This window comes from Ciconia boyciana, chromosome 3 (genome assembly GCF_034638445.1).
Source record: "Ciconia boyciana chromosome 3, ASM3463844v1, whole genome shotgun sequence".
Classification (NCBI taxonomy): domain Eukaryota; kingdom Metazoa; phylum Chordata; class Aves; order Ciconiiformes; family Ciconiidae; genus Ciconia; species Ciconia boyciana.
The window spans coordinates 63,456,132-63,480,538 of NC_132936.1; the positions used below are offsets into that span (position 1 = coordinate 63,456,132).

At 42.1% G+C, this 24,407-nt stretch overlaps 2 protein-coding genes across 4 annotated transcripts in view; both read right to left on the bottom strand.

Moving 5' to 3' along the window:
- Window positions 1–9,932, bottom strand: part of STX7 (syntaxin 7) — a 35,004-nt gene extending 25,072 nt beyond the window's left edge. The window contains exons 1-2 of one of the 3 annotated variants that reach the window (XM_072855879.1): window positions 9,803–9,932; window positions 2,277–2,431 (exon numbers count right to left, since the gene is read on the bottom strand). In XM_072855879.1, coding sequence (XP_072711980.1) covers window positions 2,277–2,358 — 82 coding nt within the window. In that variant the 5' untranslated portion in view covers window positions 2,359–2,431; window positions 9,803–9,932. Of the gene's footprint in view, window positions 1–2,109; window positions 2,154–2,276; window positions 2,432–9,243; window positions 9,262–9,802 lie in introns of those variants that run through there. The other 2 variants (XM_072855880.1, XM_072855881.1) reach the window with 2 other exon arrangements.
- Window positions 9,933–17,082: 7,150 nt separating this feature from the next.
- Window positions 17,083–18,078, bottom strand: LOC140649884 (trace amine-associated receptor 5-like). The gene has a single exon (XM_072857721.1). The coding sequence runs from the start codon at window positions 18,076–18,078 to the stop codon at window positions 17,083–17,085; it is 996 nt and encodes a 331-aa protein (XP_072713822.1).
- Between the last annotated feature and the right edge of the window lie 6,329 nt (window positions 18,079–24,407).

The following is a 24,407-nucleotide window of genomic DNA, read 5'->3' on the forward strand; positions in this document are numbered from 1 at the left end:
TTTCTCCCACAAGTTAAAGGGCCAGCTTCTATCTGGAAGAGCCAGCTTCCTTTCAACTAATCTGTATCTCCTCTATATCTCTGTAGTAGTATTCACAGTTTGCTTGCATGTTAGCAGAAGTGTGAATTAGTTTTGAGGGACCTCCTGAAATGGTTCAGTAATCTGTAATGAAAGTCTCTTAACTCTATTAATCTCATTCTGAAAACCAGAATATCTATACAACTCCAGGTTAACCAAAAAGATTTCAAATGTGTTGACACATCTCACAAATGCTAAGCATTTCTGGACAGAAGTGCAAAATCAAGTCAACTACTTAAAAGGAAAAACATGGATTTAGGGTCAAGATTCCTCTTTCTCTCCCCTTCCCTCCTTAACCAAGATCATAAATTGCAGTCTAAGAGATACCTGCTCAGCAGCTGACTAGCTCTACAGGTCCCTAAGCTTGCAGGTTTCTCCCCATTTGACCTGGAAGTTCTTGCAGCTCACACCTTCCAACAGAAAGCTGGACAGGTACTACACATGGGAACAAAACAGCTAGAAAAGTGTACATAAGCCCTTAGAGAGCTCAGTCCAGGAAACATGTTCAGCACGCCCATAGGATCCAGATCCTCATAAAAATCTACCAGAGGAGAATGGACTACAAGCGTAACTGAGTGGTTACAGTTCAGTCAGATCCCTCACCCTCATAGAAGAGTGAGGAATGGAATCCAGCTGTGTACCTACCAGGCCTAGAAAAGCGCTTGGCCGGAGCTTTTGAAGGCAAAGCTCCTGTTTCTGAAGCCATGCAGCAGTAGGGCTAAGACAGATTTGGACTTGGGTCTTGGAATGGCAGAAGCACCTGTCCATTGCTCAGACTTTAGCCATCTAAATTTCAAAACAGAAAGGAGAGCAGGATTGCAGGCAACCCCTGTGGCATGGCTCCTTCTATCTAAGCCTGAGCAGCTTGCTTTTAGTACACCTTGTTTGTCACAAGGGGAGGGGAGACACAGCAGAAGCAAGAGAGGAGATGGAAGAGGCAGGATGAGACTAAGGACTCGCCGAGTCCAGCACAAGATGGTTAATTATGTTCAGCAACTGTCTTCACAATGCTCCAGTTTCAACCACTGATTTCACTTCACGCTTTCACCTGACAACTGAGACTTGTTTTTTACATCTTGAAGCCTTGGTGTCTGTCACAGGTTGGTAGGCATCTCTGGAAGACCAGGTTAGAAGCCATGAGACTGAGTGAATTCACTGAGCAGATTTTAGGAAATAAAGCATAAGGGCTTTTACAAAGCCAGTTTGTTAATTTTAGGTTGAGGAAATACAACTCTGATGTACAGAAACTTTTCAATAAAGCAAAATTGCAATTTTTCTTCCTGTCTCTTGAGATTTAAAGAAATTCTTTCCAGAAGAAAATATAAAATGTAGCTGAAAAAACAGGCAAAAGCCCAATCTGTGCCATTAATCTGTGCTACAAATACCAACTCCTAAAACTTGTCTTGTAAAACAAAGATCAAAGTTTTTATTAAAACTGACATACTTAACTGATCAGAATTCATCTGAAGTTTTAATAATAAAATACCCATTTCTGCATGCACACTACATCCTGCACAACATTAAAAATATGCATGCCAAAACCTAGCCATATGCTGTTCATGGCTAGCTCCCTTCTGATGAACAGTATCCTTTGTGTAATTTGTGAGATCAAGTTGTATTTGCTTTATATATACACACACACATACTAAAAATATAATGGAAAATGGAGGGGAAAGGGAAAAGGACTGAAAACCCCAGCAGCCTAACTTACCTCTAACTTGAATACCCCAGTTAGGTGGCATGAATCTAAGCACAGGTATATTAAACTTGCACTTTCTTATTTACATATCTAGCATGTACTTCCAAGGGCAAGTTGCAAGGCCACAGCTTCCATCCCTGCTAAACAATTCAAGCTCCAGCAAGTATTTGATGCAATCCTTGCTCAGCAAATATCTCAACCTACCATCTTAAGGTGCCACACAACTGGCCAGGACAAAACTGGCTTATTACCAGCAGACATCTTGCTAATTATTTATTCATTTGGTGAATACAGAGTGATACTATACTTCCCCAGGATAGATCACACTTAACCATACATATGAAGGACCAGATCTCCTGTGTGGGGTGCCACAAACCTGTAAAATGAACAGGTGAAGACAAAGAGTGAATTCTGATGAATGAATCAGAGAAACCAACCTCAGATGGGGGGTGCCACCATTATTAAAGTTTTATATAAAATATGCATAAATGCAACTTACAGCATTGCGTGATCTTCTGGATGTTAGAAGTTATGCGTTGGGCTAGTTGATTAGGATCCCCAAAACCCGCACTGTACGACATGGCTGAGTAGATTCGCTGTCAAGTTCATCCACGATGGGAACAAGTCAGACAGTTGTCCACCTATTCAGGACACCTAAATGCCCCCCCCCCCGAAAACAGAGTTATGTCTTGATCATTGGTTTACAAAGGTCTTCATCATCTTAAAGAAGAATACATAGGAAAAGATTGAAGAAAACTCCATATAGTAATGTTTGCCCTCTCTGAAAATACAGTACTTCAAAGGCAGAATTTAAGGGAAAGTTTTCTTTAAAAAGTATTAAATAAGAATATGATGTCCTTTTTGAATTTCCTACAATAACTCTTCTTACTGAGATTCTTAGTAATACACATGGCTTAAGATCTGCAATTACTCTATAGCAGCTACATCACAGAAACTACATCCTTTGTCAAACTTCTTACATGTTTTCCCTACTGTAAGCAAAGAAAAAGTATGCATTTTCCTTTGTTGCCATTCTAGAAAAAAACTGTACATTTAATCTGCCAGTGCCAAATCCTCTGATGAATTATGTCCCAAACCAATTATATGGTTACTTCCATACTGTGAATCACCCATCCCACCAATAAAACCCTGCATATATAAACCACTGGAAAAAAACCCAGCAGATATCACACAAGATACCAGATTGAAGGAGACACCCAGCTCCCTCTAAACACCAATCATCTGTATCAATTTCAGTTTTAGTTGTAATCCACTTTCATCTGAATTCTACGAACTATCATTTTGTCCTGTTTCAGCCACTGTGTTTCTCAATACGAACTCATTTTTCAACAAATTGGGTACACAAATACATTTTAGGGGTGTATTTGCACCCAAAACTATTATCTGATCTAAAAAGGTCAAAATCTGACAACACAAATACTCACAAATACACTCGCCCTAAAAGCACGTATATACAATCATGTGGCATGTAACTACTACAGATGTCTTAGCCTGCTTTCCATTCATACAGACCAAATTTCATCACGAGCTCAAAGATACTCTAAATCTAAATTAACAAGACATAGCTTAGGATATATGCACAAATCAAAACTGGCAATTTATCTTTTCTGCAGTGAGAATGCAGACTAATCAAGCATACGTGCATTCAACTCAATCCAGAATTTCATTCAGGCTGGCTGTGCTTAGTCTTAACTTTATTCTTTCCACTCTCCTACACATCACCTTCACAGGTTCATTTTAACCTCACCAGTTCCCCACACTTCCACTGTTCAACCCAAACCACATGCCTTCCAAGCAACGTCCTCTTCTGTCAGGCCTGTCAGCTTCTGGTTAACAAACACTGCTAAAACTCAACTTCAGGGAGAGAGAGAGAAAGCACATTTAAATGTTTAAACAGAAAAGAAGGAAATGAAAAGGCCAACTGATTTGTCAAGTGTGATACCAGCTGTGCTACAGTTTGCAAACTCAAGTCTTTATGAACTTTTTTAAAAAAAAAAAACAAACAAAAACCCCCCAATTAACAGTCCTTGTTGCCAAATATTATTTTCTTTCACCGTCAGAAATGCCTGTATTAATACAGTGCAGCAACACCCTGGTTGTTTTAAAACATGAGTGTTTTCATATCCCTATGAGATGAAACGATCTCTAGTGGAGCTGCCAAGACATTGCACTGGTCATACACATCCCACCAGAACTTCACCAGGGATGTAATTATAGAGGTCAGGCTCATCCCTGCTGCCCTGCAGGTTACATTACCTATGCTGGATGAATACGCTGCTGCTACTGTGAAGACAAATCCTGCATAATTTTGAAATGGCTGCTGCACCAGGGTCCCAAACCCTGCTTGGAGTCTTCAGGCCCTGAAGCATCCCCTAGCAATGAACAACCTGATTGCAGATGAGGCGACAGGGAGTGTATTTGCGCTCTTCTACGTACTTGCTGTGCAATTGCCCACGAGTCATGCTAGCTCTCTGCAGTATTGTTTCCTGTCTGTCTGTACCACATGCAGATTCAAGTTATTTTGGGTCACAGACTAAAGTCTGAAGTCAGTCAGCCAGCCAGCTTAAATCCCCCTTAACTGGTCCAAGGCTGGCATAACAACCCTTGATCTTTTTGGAAACTCTAGGCAATATTACATTGAATTTGTAGTGTAAGACCAAACTCATGCAAAATTTGTAGCGAATAAATGGCTCTAAGTCAATACACCAATAAATGGAAAAGTAAGGAAATTCTATCAATTTAGTGGACAATACAATTGTAGGCATAAAATCCAAAGAAATCACCTAAAAGAAGTTAGTTTGAAAAGATGATTTCTCAGAACTGTTGACATTGTTTGTTTCTTTTAAAAGTTATGACTATTTCTAGACACGTTAGTAGCATGCTAACTACAACACTAGCACTGGCTAAAAATGCTTTTTAGTTAAATATTATATTTAATGTTAAAAGTTAAACATTAAAATGCAGCTGCTCAGGAGAAGAGACAGCAAAAGACCAAATTACCTTATGTAGACTAAGTGAACTAGTCCTTCATGATTGTTTGTTCTCCCTTCATATTTGTATTCACCAGACAGCTGCCTGTAACACTGTTCTCAGCAACAGCATTACAATCAAGATATACACAGAATACTTCATCCAAGTCTTGACAAAAGCAGTGATTGACTTACTTTCTTTGTCTTGAAAATTTCTACAGCTAACCATAAGTATCTTTAAACAAGTTACACTGCACTATACTGACAAATGTACAGATTGTACAATACGTAAGACTGAGCTTTTCAACTTTCTAGCTATGTAGGTGGGCAGCCAAACACAACACAATGAGAGATGTTCAGATGATAGATTGCAAAGTTCACAGGGTATAGTTTAGCTTTTCATCTGCACATGTAGATCTCTCTAATTGTTGATACAATTCTTTGTATCAACACACATATTTCAATTGAGATTTATAGTAAATTTGTAGGATAGCAGTGTAAATTCACAGCTGTTTTACTCCATACAAATTCCTTCCCCAGCAATGCTACTCCTGAGCATGTTAATAATACAGGTTGGTGACAGGGTAAGCTACTGGTCTGGGTAACAGACAGAAAGAGAGGTAAGTGGTCAGCCATCAGCTCTCACCACTTCCCCATCTTTACCATAAACTCCCCAAGTCAAAAAAACCCAAACTGAACAGCCCAAACGGAAGGAAGTTTTTGTATTTGTTTATTATTATTTTTTAAACGGTGGTGTGAACTTCTTCCTCATCCTAGTTCTCACAGCAACATGGGTGTCTGAACCAAACGAACACCCTACTTCCACTCACATACCCTTTGCTTGTTAGCACCAAGTTGCTCAAACTCCTCTGAAAACACAGATAGCTGAGCCCTTGGGAAGTCAACAGGAGTTTTGCTTTGACGAGGTCAAGGGTTTCAACCACCATGAAACAACACAGACACGTGCACCAAGCATTTCCTTCCACACCAAGGTGATAGGAGCATTCATCAAGACTCTGAATTTCCATAGAAATTACCCTTTTTCAGTTCCACAGCATTTAACTACTCTGTTGTGACATATTTTGGTATTACTGCCTGCATAACTTTTAAAATGGGAAGTTAATAATCTGCTGCAGTTGAGGGAAGTACACTTCGCATTCAAACTGGAACAGAGCTTCATCTGTGGTAGTCTTCAGTTCCTCTAAAAGTTTCAGTCAGGTGTGAGCTTTTGATTGTACCTTTTATCTTCTGCTCAACATCTCTGTCTTTGAATGGGAGTATACCTAGTGGCAACTCAGCTTGTCAAGCTACTGAAGAAAGTCCAGCTAACTGAGTCTACTAGCACAAATGAAATAAAGAATCAGAACACTTCATCGACACTCACTGAAGAAAGACCTCTCTGTACATACATGAAGTTTAAAGAATTCAAAGGTTTGCTATGTATTTGTCCTAATTTCTGCATTAACTGGTTCCTGGATCACACTGTCACTCCATACCCAAGCAAAAAATGAACCTTAGCATCAACTTGTTTTCTAGAAAGGTGTTTCTCAGGCATGGAAAAAAACCCACTTCTCCCTTGGCTATTTCCAGTCAGATCACTGCCGAATGTAGAGGCAAGAAAGTGGGAACTCCACAACCGAGCAGCTCCCCAGTGCCATTCTTGAAAGCTCCATCAGGACAAAACGATGCGACATGACAAGCGCAGCACATGTCAGATCTCAGCAGCAGTCACCTAACTATCTTGCAGCAGAAGTCAGCTATAGTTAATAAGCACCTAATCTATTTTGTATTTTCTCATTTAGATATTCTAAGAGTTTTCCTTCTCCTATAAATCTAGCCCATATACATTAGAATAAGAACACTTAAGCAATAATGTTACTGTTTAAGCAGTGTTTTAGCATAAGAACCTAGAAATGTTTACATGGATCCTTAACTTTCGAAGAGCAAAAAGTACATGCTGCATTCCATAGAAATGCTTGAAAATGTAAATCTGATCTGAATTAGGATTTTATGCCTTTAAGTATCCAGAGACAAGTCATGGGGCTTTCTTGTATGTGATTATTTTTTTTCTAAATAAAGGCCACAAAAACAAAGCTTCTCCCAAACAACTCCTAAATGTGACTTCCTTTGTAAACTACTGGCAAAAAAAAGTGCAAAATCCTTCAAGCAGGGTGAATATACAGGCAAAATTGATGAACTGCTGAAAAAAATTGGCAAAAAAAATTGCAGCTGGCCACAATGTTAGCTACAGAAAATTTGTATCACGGTAACAGCCAGGAGTAGTAAGATTTCTGCAATATAACATTGCTCAATCTATTTCACCTCAGTAGGTTTTACCACCCAAATACTGAGATGAGACAAGGTGCATCTATGGAGTGATTCTGGCACCTACCTAAGGCAACCAAAAGCACATTACCATCTTCAGACAGCACCTGCTGCTGACTTTAGCAGTAACCTTGCAGCAGGTAAAGTTAATCTAAAAAAAAAAATAAAGTTCTTGGTATAAAGGGCAGACGGTATGCTGTAAGATAAGTACTCCCTGCTACAGCACCTGAGGGGTTCTCGTAACCGACTCATAGCAACTGACTTAGTAATATATAGGTGAGCACTAAATCTACCACTATTTTCTCTAGTGGGGATGAGGGAGGTTAAGTTTTTTGTGGATTTATCTATTTTTTCCCCTTATACTTACACTAAAATATTTAGAAACAGAGATCACTTTTTCCACTTTGTGCTTTTACAGCTCCTAATGTGCTGGAATCCTGGCCCACAAAGGCAGGCTAGGGGCTTCCATAATACAAAACCAACTATGGAGCATAATAAACACGTAAACGAAATAGCAGTAAAATTAATTCCTTCCTGCCTTCTTAAAAGAAAAAAAAAGTTTCCAGATTTTCTTTTATCATCTAGTTTCATGTAGAAATCAAACTTAAATCAATATAGGGTAGGGAAATGCAAGCAAAGTTTATTTAAAACTTTATTTGCTCTAACGTAGCAACACTAACATAAAAGATGTCAAAAGGTAATTTTCTATTCCACTCTGCCCAATTCTCTCAGCCTTGCCACATTAGTCATGCTGAAACATACCAAAATCAAGCTTACAGCGTATAACAGCTAGAAGTATTTTTTTTAGAAAGGAAAAAAAAATTATTAGTTTGTGCCACTGGTCAGTGTTTCAGTCATTTTCCCCAGAAATTATTCTGTCCAAAGATGTAATTTAAAGCAGTGGCATTTAGAACTGCCCAGTGTGGAAAACTAAATTATGGAAGCCTGAAATACTATTAGGCCTAATGCATCACCAATGCTCAGCTTATATGGCTGAAAAAAAAAGAATATGCTTATCATTGTCCAATTCATCCACACTGATACTTATAATGAACTAGCTGAAGGAAGCACATAGCTTTCACAAGCCTAAAAGAACATATTAGTTCTCGGGGAAATGCCTTAAGTAAGGGAAATATGTTTCCTAGGAGCGCACAAAGCGTTTAGAGGCCTGACAATGAGGCAGGAATAGGAAAAGGAATGCTGGGTACTGGAACTATTGGGGAGGGGAGGGAACAGGAGGGCTGAAAATGGACCCGAGACGACCGTTTTGAAGTGCCAAGTTTCTTGTGCTGCTGGTAGACAAACAACGTCTCATGGGAAAATGAAGATGGACCAGAACCACAGGACATCTAGTGCGCTACGTGTTCTCACCCAAATCTCCCTACAGCAGCTTGTTCATTTTGAACCAAATGCTCAGATCAAGTACATAGAGGGAGAAGTTACCTTTGCACAAAATCTGATTAAGCTGGATGCTGAGTTTCTCTGCGGCATACCAGGATGCTAATGACTACATATAGCTCGTGGTCCCTTTTCTCCTCTGCCCCCGCCCCCCAAAGAGTTTCACTTCAATGTAAGCCACCAAGAAGAGCACTACTTAACATTCTGATACAAGAGATGTCTTCATGAAGGGAACAAAAATACAGTTTATAACAACGCGACCATTTAGCATCACTTTCTTCTAACTTTAACATACTTTAACTTTTTTTTTTCCTCCTCTCTTCCTTCTTAACAGCACTTGCACAAAACCCCAAGCTCCAAGCAGAAGGGCTGCGCTGCTGGCAAAGCACACGTCTGGACGATGATCGGTCAGGAGGGCTCCGCTTGCCCTGCTGGCAGAGCTCTCTGCCTTTGCACGGCTTGTTCATCAGTGGAGGGGGTCACAACACATAAGCGCATCGCTTCTGGCAATAAGTACCGTGGGATTTTATCACTGAGCTTCAGTTAAGAAGCAGTGCACTGCATTTCACGCAAAGCGAAGTGAAACCTTCCACTTCCTTCTACAGTTTCAAGAAGTGCCAATTTCCGATATAGCTGCGAGTGGTTCACCAGGAAAGCAGTGACAACATTGGGCCAGGGGCCTGACGCGCCAGGCCCAGGCTTGCTATTTACATAGGTGATTTTTATAATCTCCCTTCCTCCTGCTTTGCTCACCTCCGATCTGGAATAGCACGGAGAGTGCTTCAATACGGCGAAGGTGACCATCCCACCCCACAAGTCGACATAAGCTGCTGTGAAACACCAGCTGTAGGCCCCGAGTCTCTCCTTGGAGCATCACGGTCAGCGTCAAGCCCAAAGCCATGATATCAGGGGGATGTCACGGGGAGGGGTGTGGGGGAAAGGGGGTGGCGGTGACACAACCGACCCCACTCCGAAACCGCGCCCGCCCCGCGGCCTCGGCCCCGCGGCCTCCGCCCTGCCGCCCCACGGCCCGGTCACCCGCCTCCCGCCCACAGCCGCCCCGCTCGCCCCAGGCCGGGCGGCAGCGCCGCGCCGGGGGGGCGGCCCCGACCCCGGCGAGGGCCCGCGGAGCGCTGCGGCTCCGGCCCCAGCCCCGGCCCCGGCCCGCTGCGGCCCCTCCCGCCGCCCTCTGACAGGCTCCCCCCCGCCTGGCAGCCCCTTCCCGGCCGGCCGGACACCGCCCTGACCACCCCTTCCTCCGGGCGAGCGGCGGCCACCCCCGGCGCCCCAGCGCAGCTCCCGCTGCCCTTACCCAGCCCCGGCTGAACCTGCTCCCGCTGGGCGCGGCAGGCGGCAGCGGCGGCGGGGCGGGGAGGGGCGGACAGGCCCCGGCACGACCCCGCCCCGGCCCGCCGTGACGGCGGAGGCGGGGGGAGGAGGGGCCGCGCCGCCGCCCCGCCCGGCGGCTGAGCGAGCGAGCGGGGCGGGGCGGGGCGGGGCCGGCGGCGGCCGGGCTGCCTGGCGCTACTGGCGGGGCCCCTGCCGGCCGGCGCCGCTCGGGCCTGCGGCCCGCAGCTGCCTGCTGACAGGCCCCGGGCGCTCCCAGGGGGAACGGGGCAGCTCCGGCCCCTCGCCGGCCGCTCCGGGAGCCGCAGCCCTGCGCGAGTGGAAAAAATGGTGTGTGGGGGAGAGTGTAGTTTAAGGAAAAAATGCTGTTGTATCAGGAATTAAGGGGAAAACACGAGTAAGGAATCAATATTACAGTGAAAATACGATGTTATTACCTTAATTTCCTGCTTTGAAGCACTGCCTTCAGTTTTGGTCACTTTGTCTCTAAACGGGAATGAACACTTAGAAGAAAGTGAGTGGGAAATTAAAGGTGCCTTTAAACGAAGAGATTTACAGTATTTAGTTGAGAGAAGGGGCAAGTGATGCCAGGAGCGACAGAAAATGAAGGCTGCCGGCCCTGGGTTCGGCGCGTCGGGGGAGCAGGCCACGCGTGGCTGCGAGGGTAGCAGTAGCTGCGGCACCAAGGAGCGATGGGAGCAGAGACGTGGGGAAACCCGGTCTCCTCCTGACCCAGCTGCCTGAGAAGAAGCGACAGGTGAGCCTCAAGGCCGCCTGCATAGCAGCTGGGGTGCTTCTGCACCTTCCCCAGTGTTTTAAAGGGAAAATTACAGGACCAGATGCTCCCTGGAGCCCTGGGGCTGGGCTGCTTCGTCTGTAGGATACCCCCGTGTGCATTAAATACCACAGAGCCTGCAGCACCTGATTGCTGGGAACGCTGTCTCCTCTGCAAAGCCCAGCCTTGGCTAGGGAAGAGCTGCAGAAGTTGGGAAGTGCAAGTTTATTTCTGCCGCATCACAGATTTCGGTCATCGCTAAGATTTAGAAATACCTGGAGCAGTGGAAACCTTAATGACGTGGTAACCAAATAACACTAATAGAAAAGTCCAATAGACTGCCAACACAATAGAGTGAAGTTAAAGGCCTGAAATAGACAGACTACCCTTTACATAGGTGGTTCTTGATGTGTCTTAAAGCATGCTGAAAGGAGAGACAACATAGCCTCCGAGACTTGTATGGCTACATATAGTTCTTATGTTAATTGATGCTTGGAAATGCCCTTTTCCCACTTTCATAAATTAAAGTTACTAAGGAAAAGACATTCTGATATGCCTAGTTGCTGCAGTATACATACGCTGCAACGCTGTATTCATCTTCATTCATGTAACTCTGTATACATCTTCATTCTAGTTTTAATAGGCTACTTTGATTAGCAATGATTTTAGCGCTGCTACATGCACAGGGCTTTGTCCCCGTGCTGTTAATATACTGAAGCTGATCCAAGATGATCCCACTAGACAGTGCACTAATGAGAGTATAGTGCACGTCCCTTCTGAATTAAGGCCTCGCCTTGATTTTTATCTCCAAGTGTTTGTCATATAAACTGTTGATTAAGCCCACTGTCAGTTTTTCTCTAGAAAAAAATACATCTTTTGCTATCTGATTTCAAACAGGTACTTCCCATTAAAAATATTGAGAAACAGCCCTTCGGCAGTGAGAATACTTTATCTAGAGATCCCTGCTTGGTTACTTTTTTTTGTAGCTTGGAGGTAATACACAGTCATCACTGATCAATGTTCATTCTCATGCTATGGAAAAGAGGTATCCAAACAGTTTCCTAGTGATGCTGGATGTTTTATGAACAAAATGCTGGTGCTCACCTGCTATTAGCTCACTTATCATCAGCATCCACCTTTTATTGTTCAATAACTAACAATCTTTGTGATACGATGCTTTAAAGTAACCGGTTGCAGCAAAGATACTGCAGCCTGGGAGGAAAAGCTGGATCATAAAAGAAACTTTTCATTAAAGTGTTGCCCATACTATGAAAATATTTAAATGGCCTCTTTAATATAATCATATAAAATAATTATGAAGATACAGTTAAGAGATCAGCCAGAAAGTCCTATTTATTGATCAGATACTGCTAAGAGCATGGTATGTCCTAGGAAGGTTTTTGTTAACTCCTATAGAAAAGCTGTTGGCTGGGAGAAGGTGCTCTGTTTCACCCTTTTAGATACACAGGAGGATTCCTTCGGTTTCTGCGTGCTTTCCTTTGCTAGAAAATAAGAATGTTTTCAATGGTGCGTAATCCATGGACAGGAGTTGTAAAGCAGTCATCTCTAAGTGTTGTCGTCAGAGATGGTGAAGAGGAGTGCTGCTACACAATTCTGTCTCTAAGCTCATTTAATGGGCTTATTTCTAGAGCTCCCACACCAGTGTTACCCTGGGGTTTGAGTTTGGAATCATATATTCATCTACTTATGGACCTTTCATGTTGCTTTTGGAGCACGATCAGATTTCAGTTGATTAAATGAAACAGGGAAAGCTCTGGGGAAAGAAAGGGGAAAATGTTGAGACCCTGCTATTCATAGGTACAGTGTACCATGGAGGATGCTCTGGATATTCACTAACTGAAGGTCAGAGTATACACCATTTATATTCCTGTTGTATGTAAAAGTGAGCTAAAAGGGATGTCACTTCAAACACACGCTGTTTGAGGATCTGTACTCAGTATGGTATCTGATGTTTGAAAGAATTGGAAATTAAACCAAAACCAGCAGTGTGATTTTTGAAAGGGCACGCCTTCCCCCTAGCCCAGTGTCTGAACCTGACCCAACTTCCTGACTCTCTATTTCTGCCTCCCACCTCCTGCTCCTGCCCTGGCAGCGAACCGGCAGGCACACCGGCCCAGCAGGGTGGGTGCCACAAGCGTCAGGGCCACCTCTAACGCAGGAACGAGGTACTCATTCCCGTGCAGCTCCCCATGCCTGCATGACACATGATGAAATGAGGGGGAAGCAGCCCAACCCTGGCCTTGTATTCCTGATGAGTGTCCTCTTTCCAAGGCGTGTGCGGTGCCTAAGTGGTGCGTAATTTACCTTATGGGCAAATTTCATTCTCTGCTATCACATTTTGCTTGCGTGCCTCTAACTTTGGATAGCAAGAGCAATGCTGCCAGTATTTGGTACTGATGACAAACCACCTGGCAGAGCTTCCCAGGTGGTTGTTACTGGTGCATTCCACCAGCTGGAAGAATTCCTGTTATTGTCGTCATCATCTCCATTTGCTAATTTAATTAAAATATCCGCTCCAGAACCTGAAATGAGATTAGGTTCCTATTACACCCGATGCTGTACAAAATTATGATGGATGACGGTTTCCAGCCTGAACAAACTTATGGGTTAATTATATTGCAGAATGGCCTGTAAAACCTATTTGTTAAAAAAAACTGTATTGACCATGTACATGTTATTTACTGTGGTACTTACTCTCCAGCAACAGTAATTAACATGATAACATAGATTTTAAATAAACAGAGAAAAATACTGTTCCCAACATCGATAATGTTTCCTAAGAAAAAAAAAAGAAAATTAAGTTTACTATCAACTTATTTTCAAATCTTTCTTTGCCTTTCTGTTTAATTTTCAAAGACCATAATATAATTTCATCTGCACTAGTGAAATGAGCTGATATTATTATTTCAAAGCCCAGTCTTTAATTAAGAAATACCTGAAAATACATAATCTTTCTAACTTCAGCCAGACCGTTTTAAAATGATGAAGAGTTCTAAGGGGCATAAAATTAATAGCAATATTTTGTTCTGATGAAGAAATACAAATCTACAGAAGGAAATGTATTACAAAGAATAAAATTTATGGACTTTGAGGTCAGCAGCTAGCTCTGATAGAATCCACTGGTTGTCATTTTGAAAATGAGGTCGTTGTTGTGCAATCACTCTTCATCACTTTACAGCTCTGCCTCATCATCATCATCATCATCATTTTACAATTCATAATTACCTTCATTGCTTTTTGTAACCATGGAGGAAAAAAAACACACAAAGGGATCCTAACAGAATTTCGATGGGTAAACCAAACAGATGTCAAAGGCAAGGGGACAGAGGGGGAGTTACAAAGCTGAGGAAAACATCACTTAATGATAGTTGCGAAATGCAGTGTCAGAAAATCGGGAAGGCAATCGTGGCTACTCCAGAGTTTTAGCAGCTTTTCCTTCTCACTTGTTTGCTCTGCCACTGTCACTGTACATATTGGTAGTCTGGGTTGTCCCTCTCTCCATCATTCCAGCCTGCTGCTTAGCCAAAAAGGAGATCTAGCAACAATCACACCATGTTATGGCATAGGCCTGATAATGTGGCATAGACAGTGGTAACCCATCAAGGGAATAAGGCTCATCCACTTCCGCAGAAGAAAAGAAAACTATAAAGACAGGTTATGCAATGGGACTCAAAAAAGAAGTAGCCAATTAAATACATTCATGGCATATACCTTCTGTAATCTGTTGAGGACTGGTAGAAAATATGTCAAAAAACAACTAGAAACTCGGTGGAAATTCCCTTTCTCTATTGCTTTGGCTGCAATGAGTTCAGAGCAAAAGGTGTCAATGAAAGATGTTGTTAAGATGCTCCTAGGACAAGACTCAGTTTGAAACTTGCAGATTTCTACATAGCTAAATGTCTAAACTTCTATTATATGCCTTGCTTAAGCTTGATGCCCCACAGATGGGTATCTAGTGCCATTTTCGATGCCCAGCTGCTTCATTGAACCAGCTTGAGCTGGTTCCCAGCTTCTGCTTCATTGGTGCTGGGTGCTAGCCCCATGTGGACATCTCGGGTTCCCTAAGGCACCTTAGGTAGGACTGGGCAAATGATTCATATCCTAAATATCCGCTGACTACAGCCTGAGTTTAAACAGCCATTCTGGCTGTAGCTATAATCAGTGCTTAGACATTTACCGTCATTATAAACAGCTACCCATTAACATTAAATTTAAGAGTCTTAATCTTGAAACTCATCCCACTCTCCAGGTCTTTCAAGATGTACCACAGCTTTCCTATATATTTCTATGGTAATTTGGCACCTGAATTTTTCTAAGAATCTGATTCTGCCTTTCGATCTCTAGCCTGGTTCCTGGGTTTGGTACCTTTAATGTAGAAAGTCTACGGCTGTATGCAGTAGGGGTCAGGTTTTTAGCTTCTGCTACAGCATGAGTAGACAGAGAAACAGTAGAAGCAGCCTTGGCTTCTATCCTAAGAAACAATGAAGATTAATATAGCAAACTGGGGGTATATCAGACACTGGGAGAATGAAGTGAGATTGAATGACAGTCCAGCTACAGGCATAAGGCTTCATAAATGTCTGAGTTTAAAAACACCAACGTTTTATGGTCACTCTCTATTCAGGACATCCCTGAAAATAACACATAAGCCCTCTTTCTCTTCTCCTTCCTCCAGACATATGCTTTAGCTTTAAATATTTTGAATACTGATATTTTTTCTGACTGGGGTCTTAAGATTACGGACAAAACTAAAAAGAATTTGAGATAAACAGATGTCAGAACAGATTACAACATCCCAAGGCTGTAGCTCATTTGTACTAGTAGAGGAAACTGTTCTTGCCTTGCAAAAAACATAGGAATAAGATAAAAAAGAGGGAAAAGAGTTTTATCATTTAGTTTATTGCATACATTAAAATATGCAGCTGCTACAACAGTCACTGTATTGCACTGTTTTCCTACAGAGTATCTGCTGTGCAGTTCCTTTCTTTTGTTCTTACACATGTAGGGCCTGATTCATTTGCCTACTGCACTTAGTGAAAAATTGACCACTCTTTTCAGTAGGCTATGGGGCATCTGCTGGTTTCTTACTATTAGTTACATGCTTTCTGTAGCTGTTTGTTCATTTAGTGTTTGTCACTCAGAAAATATGCAGCTGACTATAGGACGGAATTACTTTCTTTAGAAGGCACTAAAAATGTTAATGACTTTCAAACCTAATAATAGTTTTACATACCATTAACAGAAAAAGACAAAATTATTAGAATTGTTATTTAGCTGCTTGTTAATTTTTTATAGAAGAGTTACTACCGCTTACTACAGTTTAATTTTTTTTCTGATAAAATGTTCATAACAGTGAGGTAGAAAATAACTTCCTTACAAATAGTACAAAATTTTACCATGCAGCTTGCTGCTGAACAGAGATCTCAACTTGTCAGCATCTACAGTTTTAAAATTGGCCTCGCCTCGTGGAAGTGCATAAACAGAGCCAAAGAAAACTGAGAACCTACGCTGACATTTTTTGCTCAGCCCAAGGATGTAAGCATATGTTATGTCTGTAAGCAGACCTACTCATTTCTTTGGAAACAAGCAAACAAAAGAGCGTACAGAATTTTAGGATTGTCAGGGAAAAGAAATTAAAAGACCAAAACATAAAACATCATAATACCTACTGATATCTGGAGTTGGACTACCCAGTGCAGTTCCTGTCCTCCCTCTTCCCGCTTCTAACTCCCTTCATGCAGCAGGAGTAGAAAAGATACGGAGCAAGGCAAAAAGGGTGTTCAGAGGTATGGAGCAGCCACCTTGCACACACGGATCAAACAGGCAAAGATTCCACGGGTTTCAGTGGACACTACTGAAGAATTCAGGATTGTGTCTCCCATATGTAGCCTTTGGCTCAGGGGCACGTCCCTGTGGGCTAGAAAAATAATGTAAAAAATACCAGTGTAACCTTGCTGTCTCATCTGCTGTTGGCCACTAGCTTAGGTAGACATTTGATTTCACCTGTAGTTGCATCCTTATGCGTTTTTGTATTTAAAAACCGACATACACACTATGTAACTTTTTAAATCAGCACCACCTGCTTTGTGTAAAAATTAGAGAATTGCCTCTGAAGAAAGTCTCTTCAGAAACAGGCAGCAACTATTTCAGGATACCTGAGGAACAGTATGGACAGGGTCCTCTTTGGAGCTGATTACAGCCAATTTTCAAATGCTTGTCGGCATCACATAAAAAATGCAAGACTTATAGGCTGTGCTGGGACAAATGTTGTGGAAGGTGAGTCACAGAATGGCATGTCTATTTAAACTGGGGATCTGCTCAAGCCAGCTGTTTTAAAAAAATTAGAAAATAAGAAGAGAAATACTAGCTAAGTGGATGTTGGAGAATATTAATGAGAAATGCTATGATATAGCCTACAATATTTTCTACAGTGCACATGAAGGCTCTGGTCATTCCTGGTACAAGTCTACTGTAGATGTCCTGGAACAAAAGATCCCATGAGTTAAGACCAGTTTCACAGCTTTCCGGAACCAACGGTAGGAAAATACATAGATCAAGGGATTGCAGGCAGAATTGAAGTAAGCAAACCAAATTAGGATGTCAAACAGAACTGGGGGGGTAATGAAATCCAGAAGACTCTCTGCCATGGTGTCAATAGTAAAGGGCAACCAGCACAGGAGGTAGACTCCCAAAGCTACCCCAAGAGTCTTTGCTGCTTTCTTTTCACTCTTGGATGCTCCTACATGTAGCTGAGACCTGATACTCCTACTCATGTTGTTTATCAGCCTGGCTTGCTTGTTAGCCCGAGTAAATATTTTTACATACAAAACTATCATTATGAGGCAAGGGAAGAAGAATAGTGGGAAGTTCAGCCACCCCCAGAGCTTGTTGAACAGCAGCTGACAGCTACCAACACAGGGCACATCTCGCAAAAAATGGCCCAGTCCTTCTGCAATCGCTTTAGTGTAGAGGAAGACAGAGGTATAAGCCATAGGCACTGCCCACCCCACCCCAATGTAAATGCAGGCCACTCTTACGGTGAACTTGGTGGGGTAGAGCAAAGGGTCACAGATGGCACAGTGCCGATCAATGGAAATGAAACACAGATGAAATATGGAGGTCGAGCAAAAGAGTGTGTCCAGAAAGGTGTGCAGCCTACAGAAGTCATCTCCAAAATACCAGCAGCTCTCTACAGACCGGATGGTGCTGAAGGGCAGCACGGTCAGCCCCAGGAGGAGGTTGGCAAGGGCGAGGGAGAGGAGCAGGAGGTTGGTGGGGGTGTGCAGGGCTTTGAAATGGGAAATGACAATGATGACAAGCAGGTTCCCCAGCACCGTGATCAGCGTGCCCAAGGCACAGGCCAGATAAATGGCCAGCTGGACCCCAAAGGGGTGTAAGACCCTGTAGCAGGAGCCGTTCGCCTCGTAGCACAAGGTGACGAGCATCCCCCCCTCAGCACTGGGGCCCTGGGCTGAGCTCATGCCAGCCTGCGCAGGTCCCGCTGCCTCCCCTGGCTCTGCCACAAGCCTGGAAAAGGATTCACCTTCCAGCAGAGGTGCCAAATGACTAACCTGAAAAAAAGGTAATAAAAAGGCAGGTTAGAAGGAGAGATGTCTTTTAATCAAATACTTTTATTAAAGCCATCGGACAGTTTTCATATTTCAAGCGACAAAATGAGCCTGATTTATCTGTTTGATATCTCTGTTGAAGTAAAGCAGCTCCAGATCAGTGTATTCAATTTTTGTGGCATAATTTTTCATATTGTATTTTGGTGTTCTTTCAGCCAATACCACGAGTAGTGCAGGAAATGCAGCAAATCCAGAGGTGTGTGAGCAAGCAGTCCATAAAGAGAAAGTCTGCCTTAGATGGAAAAACAGTGCTAAGTAACAGGCATTGCACGCCAAAGCTCCTTAAAGGATTTCAAAGCTGACTCTGGTATAATGGTACACTGGTTCTTGCGAATTTCCCTGGAAATTAAGTTCCAATGTAGTTATGGTTCTTTTTATTAAGTAGAAGCTGTGAAGTGATTATTCTAAAACAAGCAATATCTGATTGCAAAAGAAAACCCCTCAGGGCAAGTTGCTCTTTTTTTAGTGTTCTGGCTATGGGGATATATGTGGATATCCATTGTGTTGATGCCGTAAATATTCAGTAAGGCAAACAGAAATATTGTTATATGCCCTAAAGATTACCCCTGCTTTTTCCTTATGAAATTGCTATTTAAGTTTTAAGTTATTTAATTTTTAATTTGAACTGTAAGAAATACATGATATTAATGGATTATAATGGATTATTCCAGTAGTCTTTTTAATAAATCAGATAACTGAAGGGTATGATTTTTACCAGTAAGACAACTACACTTAAATACATGACATTTTTCTATATGATTTTTGTTCTTGAAATGACTGGTATAATAGCTGGAAATTATTTCCACCTTTCCCATCCTTCCCAGTAGCAACAAAACATAATAGCAAATATCTCTTAACTGTATTTCCATAAACTTTTAAATCAGGAATACTTACGGCAATATATCTCTTTTTGTAGAATGGGAGCTGTACTGCAGTGCACTGAAATCCTTTTCTAAGTACATGTCTACTGCCGGAATGGAAAGCGTGAGATCTTATATAAACCAGATGGAGAGAGAGTCCCTATAGGTGACTGATATACCTTAGGGGCATAGAGAGACTGTTGTGTATTTGGCAAAAATTGCCATTTTCTAAGAAGTTTAAATGCACACATGCTCAGCTGCTGTTGAATCTCTGAAGGTTTATATCAGAGTTTGCTGTGAATTTTCTTTCTTCGGGTGTTCCTGCAAGAAGATGCAGCTAATGCCAGCTCATCTGGGGCATCAGTGACCGTCACCCCATGGAGGCCTCCCTTGCCTGCTCCTGAGCCTCAGTCTCCCCAAAACCATGTCTTTCACTCCAGAAGGAGGTACATCGAGTACCTCTGGATTTTCCTTGCTTCCCCCATAGCAGTCCCCATTTCTATCCCACAGTATAAGCTGGCAGAAGATGTGGATACAGCAGCCTTCACTCCTGGATGATTTTGCAATATTTCTTTGATGCAGTGGAACGGTCTGTTTTAACATGGACATTACAGAGACAAATATCACTCAGCAACATCCTGGATTTTTCATCTTAGACAGGATATGGGGTTTTAAAACAAGCTTCTCACTTCTCAGTGAAAGTTTTCCTGGTGCTCAGATCCTCCACTCTCGTCTCCTGCTCAGTCAGGGCGAGCTTATACCGGCTCCTTATGGGCGTCCGATGGTACATCTCTCAGAGCTTCTCTTCTTCATCCCTGCTCTGCAATTAGTTTTTTACAAGCTCTCCAATATGACCGCTGTCCTTCATCTTCCCTACTTTGAGTTTCTTCGGTTAAGAAGTTGCCTGCTGCCCAGGTCCCCTTCCCTCCCTCTGGATGTTTTTGAGGCGCTCTGTGCCAAAGGCTGCTGACGACCAGCAGAGAGAATAAGGCTGTTAGAATAAGGCTGAGGCAATTGTTTAGACTGAATTTTTAATATGAGAAAGAGCTAAAGGCAGCATCAGTTTCCCTATCATTCTGTTTTATGTCAGGACACAAGTAGCAGCTATTACTGTAGGGATGTAAAAACTCCTACGAGAGCAAGATATTTTTATTTTTTTCACTTTTGCTTCAACAACAATTTAAGGTGACATTTCCATACTATTAAAAATCCCAGTGCAAAAAGGTATAAATTTGGCATAGTTCTCTGAAACACTGTGCTTAGCTGGAGACTTGCTGCAAAACTTCAAAGAGACTTGTTTCTTCTTTTCCTATTTCCACATTTTAATAAGTGATCATTTACATTAAGATTGTCAGAGGCTTTTGGTTAGCTCTTGATATTAACAATAGTTTTTTTGTCCTTGGTGCTCTGACACTAGTTTTCATTCTTCATTAGTTTTCATTCTTCCTGTATTTTATATGCAATAAAGTATTATTCTCATCCAAGTACTTTGTCATTCAAATTCCAAGTAAAATCACGTCCTTGTCAAAATACTTACCCTGTTTAGCTAGCTAGCTATCGTGATGTTTCTGAAGGGATTATCACCACCCCTAAAGGGAACAACATGTAACAAAACAATCTCAGCTTGCCCTTCCTGCACACATTACTTGTTGGAATCGCTTTGCATTTTTTCCCCCCTCTTCTCATCTGGTCATGGGAAAAGAGACCGGTTCAGGTCTTTATACTTTGGAACAAGAAGAGCTTTTTAACGTGTATCAACTTCAAAAGTAAGAATGCTATCATAAAATAAAAAATGCCAATCATACTCAAGATGTTCCTTCTCTTTACCCTTCCTTCTTCAGACAACAGTGCTGGATATAGTCTCAAACTGAACTTTTGTTGAATGTACTATGCAGCCTCATAATCCACAGGAAAACACACAAAAAAATAGAAGGATAAGTGCGCTATCTGATATGGTTCGATCTGCAGTGAAAACATGCATAGCCAATATCTTTTTTCTTTGAAACTGCTGCACGTAACCTCTAAGATCTAAATTCCTCTAAGTAACTTCTAAGTCTGAGTTCCTTAAAATAGAACAAGACAGTTTCAAAGGATTACAGACTTTCTAAGCAGGTCATCATCAGCGCCCCTTTACCGTGAAATTTTTCCTCACAGCTTCCAAAAGAGTCGGTCTGGGATCCCTAAATAGAATATAATAGTATGAGAAGGCTATGGGCTTACTAAAATGACCTACACTGAGCTAGCGAACCTAAACCTCAAATCTGCCATCACGTGTATTACAGCCGTATAGCCTATAGTGCAGCCTTTTGCTCTCCCTTGTAGTTGTGAGCAGCGAGCATCTCTGAAGAAGTCGGCGTATCATATATGAGTGTTTTATCATTACTGCAGAGTGGGGGAAATGTTTATAGAGTAAATACTCACCCAGTCCAGCTTAAAATTCTGCTAGGTGTAGCGCACCCCACCTCTGTGCAGACAAGGGGTCTCCATAGGGTGCCGTATGTATTTTTTCTTCATATTTCTTACACAAGTAGCAGCATTTGGCCTTCGGTTTTGTAACTATGGAAAATTATTGTCCACAGCACTCACAAGAAATTGTTCCACCTGCTGCATCCCATTTTTATGTAACTTTTGCTTTTATGTTTTCCTGCTCTTGGTTACACTGGTCTGTGTTCTGTCCATTCAAGTGCTCATGTAGGACACACCTATATAAGCAGTTTTAGAAGCAGTACCTCTGTAAGTTAACTGTGGCAGCTTAAACTGTGTTAAAAGTGAAAGTGAAGACAGAGAGAGAAGAATTCCCTGGTGTGGTCCCCATCTGTAGCATCTTTGTCCAAATAAGTCAGCTGAAGGATTAAAACTGAGGAGATTGTGGATTAGAGAAGGAGTAAAAAAAGGATATTTTAGTTCAGGAAGTTAATAAAAAGAAGTAATAAATTCAAATATTTTGTCTGTTATCTTTTAAATTAACAACTCATATATTTGTTTCAGTCTAGGATTGTCTTAACCCAAAATAAAATGTTTTTCTTTCAGTTTATTGATCTTGTTTTCCTTTAATTGTCTTTTTTTTCCACTTATGTCAAATTTGTAATTATTAGTATTGTAATAAAGCGAAAAATCCCAATAGTTCATCATCTTCAAAACATTCCCTCTCATAATTTTTTTCTGTCCAAACTGTTTTCTGAATGTGACCCCAAAGTGCAGTTTTCAGTGAATTAGTGTTTAGTGAGGTGGCAGAGGAATTGCAAAAGATACGACAGAAAAAGTCAAAATACACACAGAAAAAAAAGTTGAATGTGACATACTCTGGTTCAAGAGTTCTCTGCAGAAGAATTCATTAATAACAGGTGTTAAAGGTAATCCCAAGACTGCAAAAGAGGGCTGCAGGTACAACCGACATAGCCCTTCCCCAGAGCTCCCAATTCCCTTTGCTGTTGTTTGCAGTGAGCAAAACACATGGCAACTGGGAATAATCTAGCCAAAACAAGCAATATGTTAATAGGGCCTGTTAATTCACGTTTCAGAAGAAGAAGTAGAAACTTAAGATATTTTAAGCTCGTAAAAAAGGAAGGGAGAGGGAGAAGTAAGGTGTTGTACCACACGGCACTGGCAGAACAAAATGAATGAAGAGTTTATACTGAAATACAAGCCCCCAAGTAGTCCAGCCTGTGAAAAGCATCAAATGGCCTTCAACCATCTGGATGTGGCCCATGCAAAGTTGCCTTTATATACTGGGCAATTTTTTAGTGGCACAAAGTAGGCAGAGGTGGCTGAACCCCCCTGGGCAAGGAGCAGGAGAGCACATGGCAGATTAAAGCAGGTCTCCCCATCGTTCGAGGCAGAAGCACTGACCTGCAGCCAGACCACTGGTCCCAGGCTGGGCAGATATCACTCACTCCCTGCAATTTCCACCAAAGGAAGCAGAAATGGCCAATATAATTGCCCACGATTTCTTCCTTGCTCAGCTGGTGTGGAGCCTGTGAGACTAGAGGGGGTGTTCTGGTCCAGGGCTGCTCCATGGGCATCAAACATCACTTTCAAACCCTGTAGAAACACATTTTCTTCCCGTCTGACCTGGCAACGTTGCACTGCTGGTAGCCTTCCTTGAATGAGGTATTGATTTCTGCTAAATTGTCACGACGAGGGACAAGAATCACTTTTCTGCCCATAACGATATTAGAAAGGCCAGCTGCTCTGGAATGTCCTGCACCACCGAACAGGAGCATCCTCCTTTCGTACTCACACGACAGAGCAGCTGCAGGGCAGCACCCAGCCACCACTTGGGCGTCCTGGCCACGGGAAGGGGCACAGTGCAGTAACCACTGGGAAGGCAGAACTGAAGCTTTGCCCGTGAAACCTTTGACAAATATGATGGGGGGATTCTTTGTTTATATTTGATTTACTCCCTGTTTAAAAATCTAACCTTTAATTCCTCTGAGGGAATGTACCTACCTTCATAGATTACTATTTTGATGATAACTTATTTTCATAAGCAGTGCAGTGCAGCACATGGAGAGAGACAGTTGTTCAGAGGCTAGACCATCATAGCCTAAATCAACCCACATTTAAAATATTTTTCAGTTACAGAATGAAAAATTATGTTTATAAAAGCAGGCTGAGGTTGGTTTACCAGCACTTGTAAGACTGTGTCTGGAGTCCAGTGAGTAGATAAAGACGTTGGAGTGTTTTCAGCTGGAAAAAGTATTTTGGCTCCATTCTCCTCCCCTGGTTTGTTTGGAAAGTCTGGCTAATAGGTCGGGATGACAAGAGTGCTAATTTTCAGATGATGATATCTAAATAATTTCCTCATGCGGCTTAAACATGAGAGTTCACGCTGGCCTGTGGACACAATAGTTCTTCAGTGTTGTGGCCACATAGCTTGTGTCTCTGTGTGCACAGCAGAGAATCTGGAAAATGTATCCTGTATATGTAGTCAGTGTGCTGGGTCCTTTCCTAGCATTCGGACACAACATTTTTTAGGATATTGTATTATCTTGCTGAATGTAAGTCCACCCATAGGTTACCTATTACTGTATTGACAGTATATGCAAATACTGTAAAGATAAAAGAAGCCATAGAAATATTTCTGAAAGTAATTCCAGGAATTGCTAATTCATTTATAAAGAATGTGACTAGTTAACCAAGTTTTTACAGGAAGGCAGTAGAGTACACTGAAAATAGCAGAGTCTGAATATTGCACCTGCAATGACCGTTTTCAAAGGTTTTTTGAAACAAATGAAAAAACAAACGTAAATGTTAGGGCTGCAGGCAGAGCTGAAATAATCCAGC

What these genes read in the sequence shown, in the direction of transcription:
- LOC140649884 (XM_072857721.1), bottom strand. Translation starts at nt 18,078, where the DNA reads ATGCTCGTCACCTTGTGCTACGAGGCGAACGGCTCCTGCTACAGGGTC.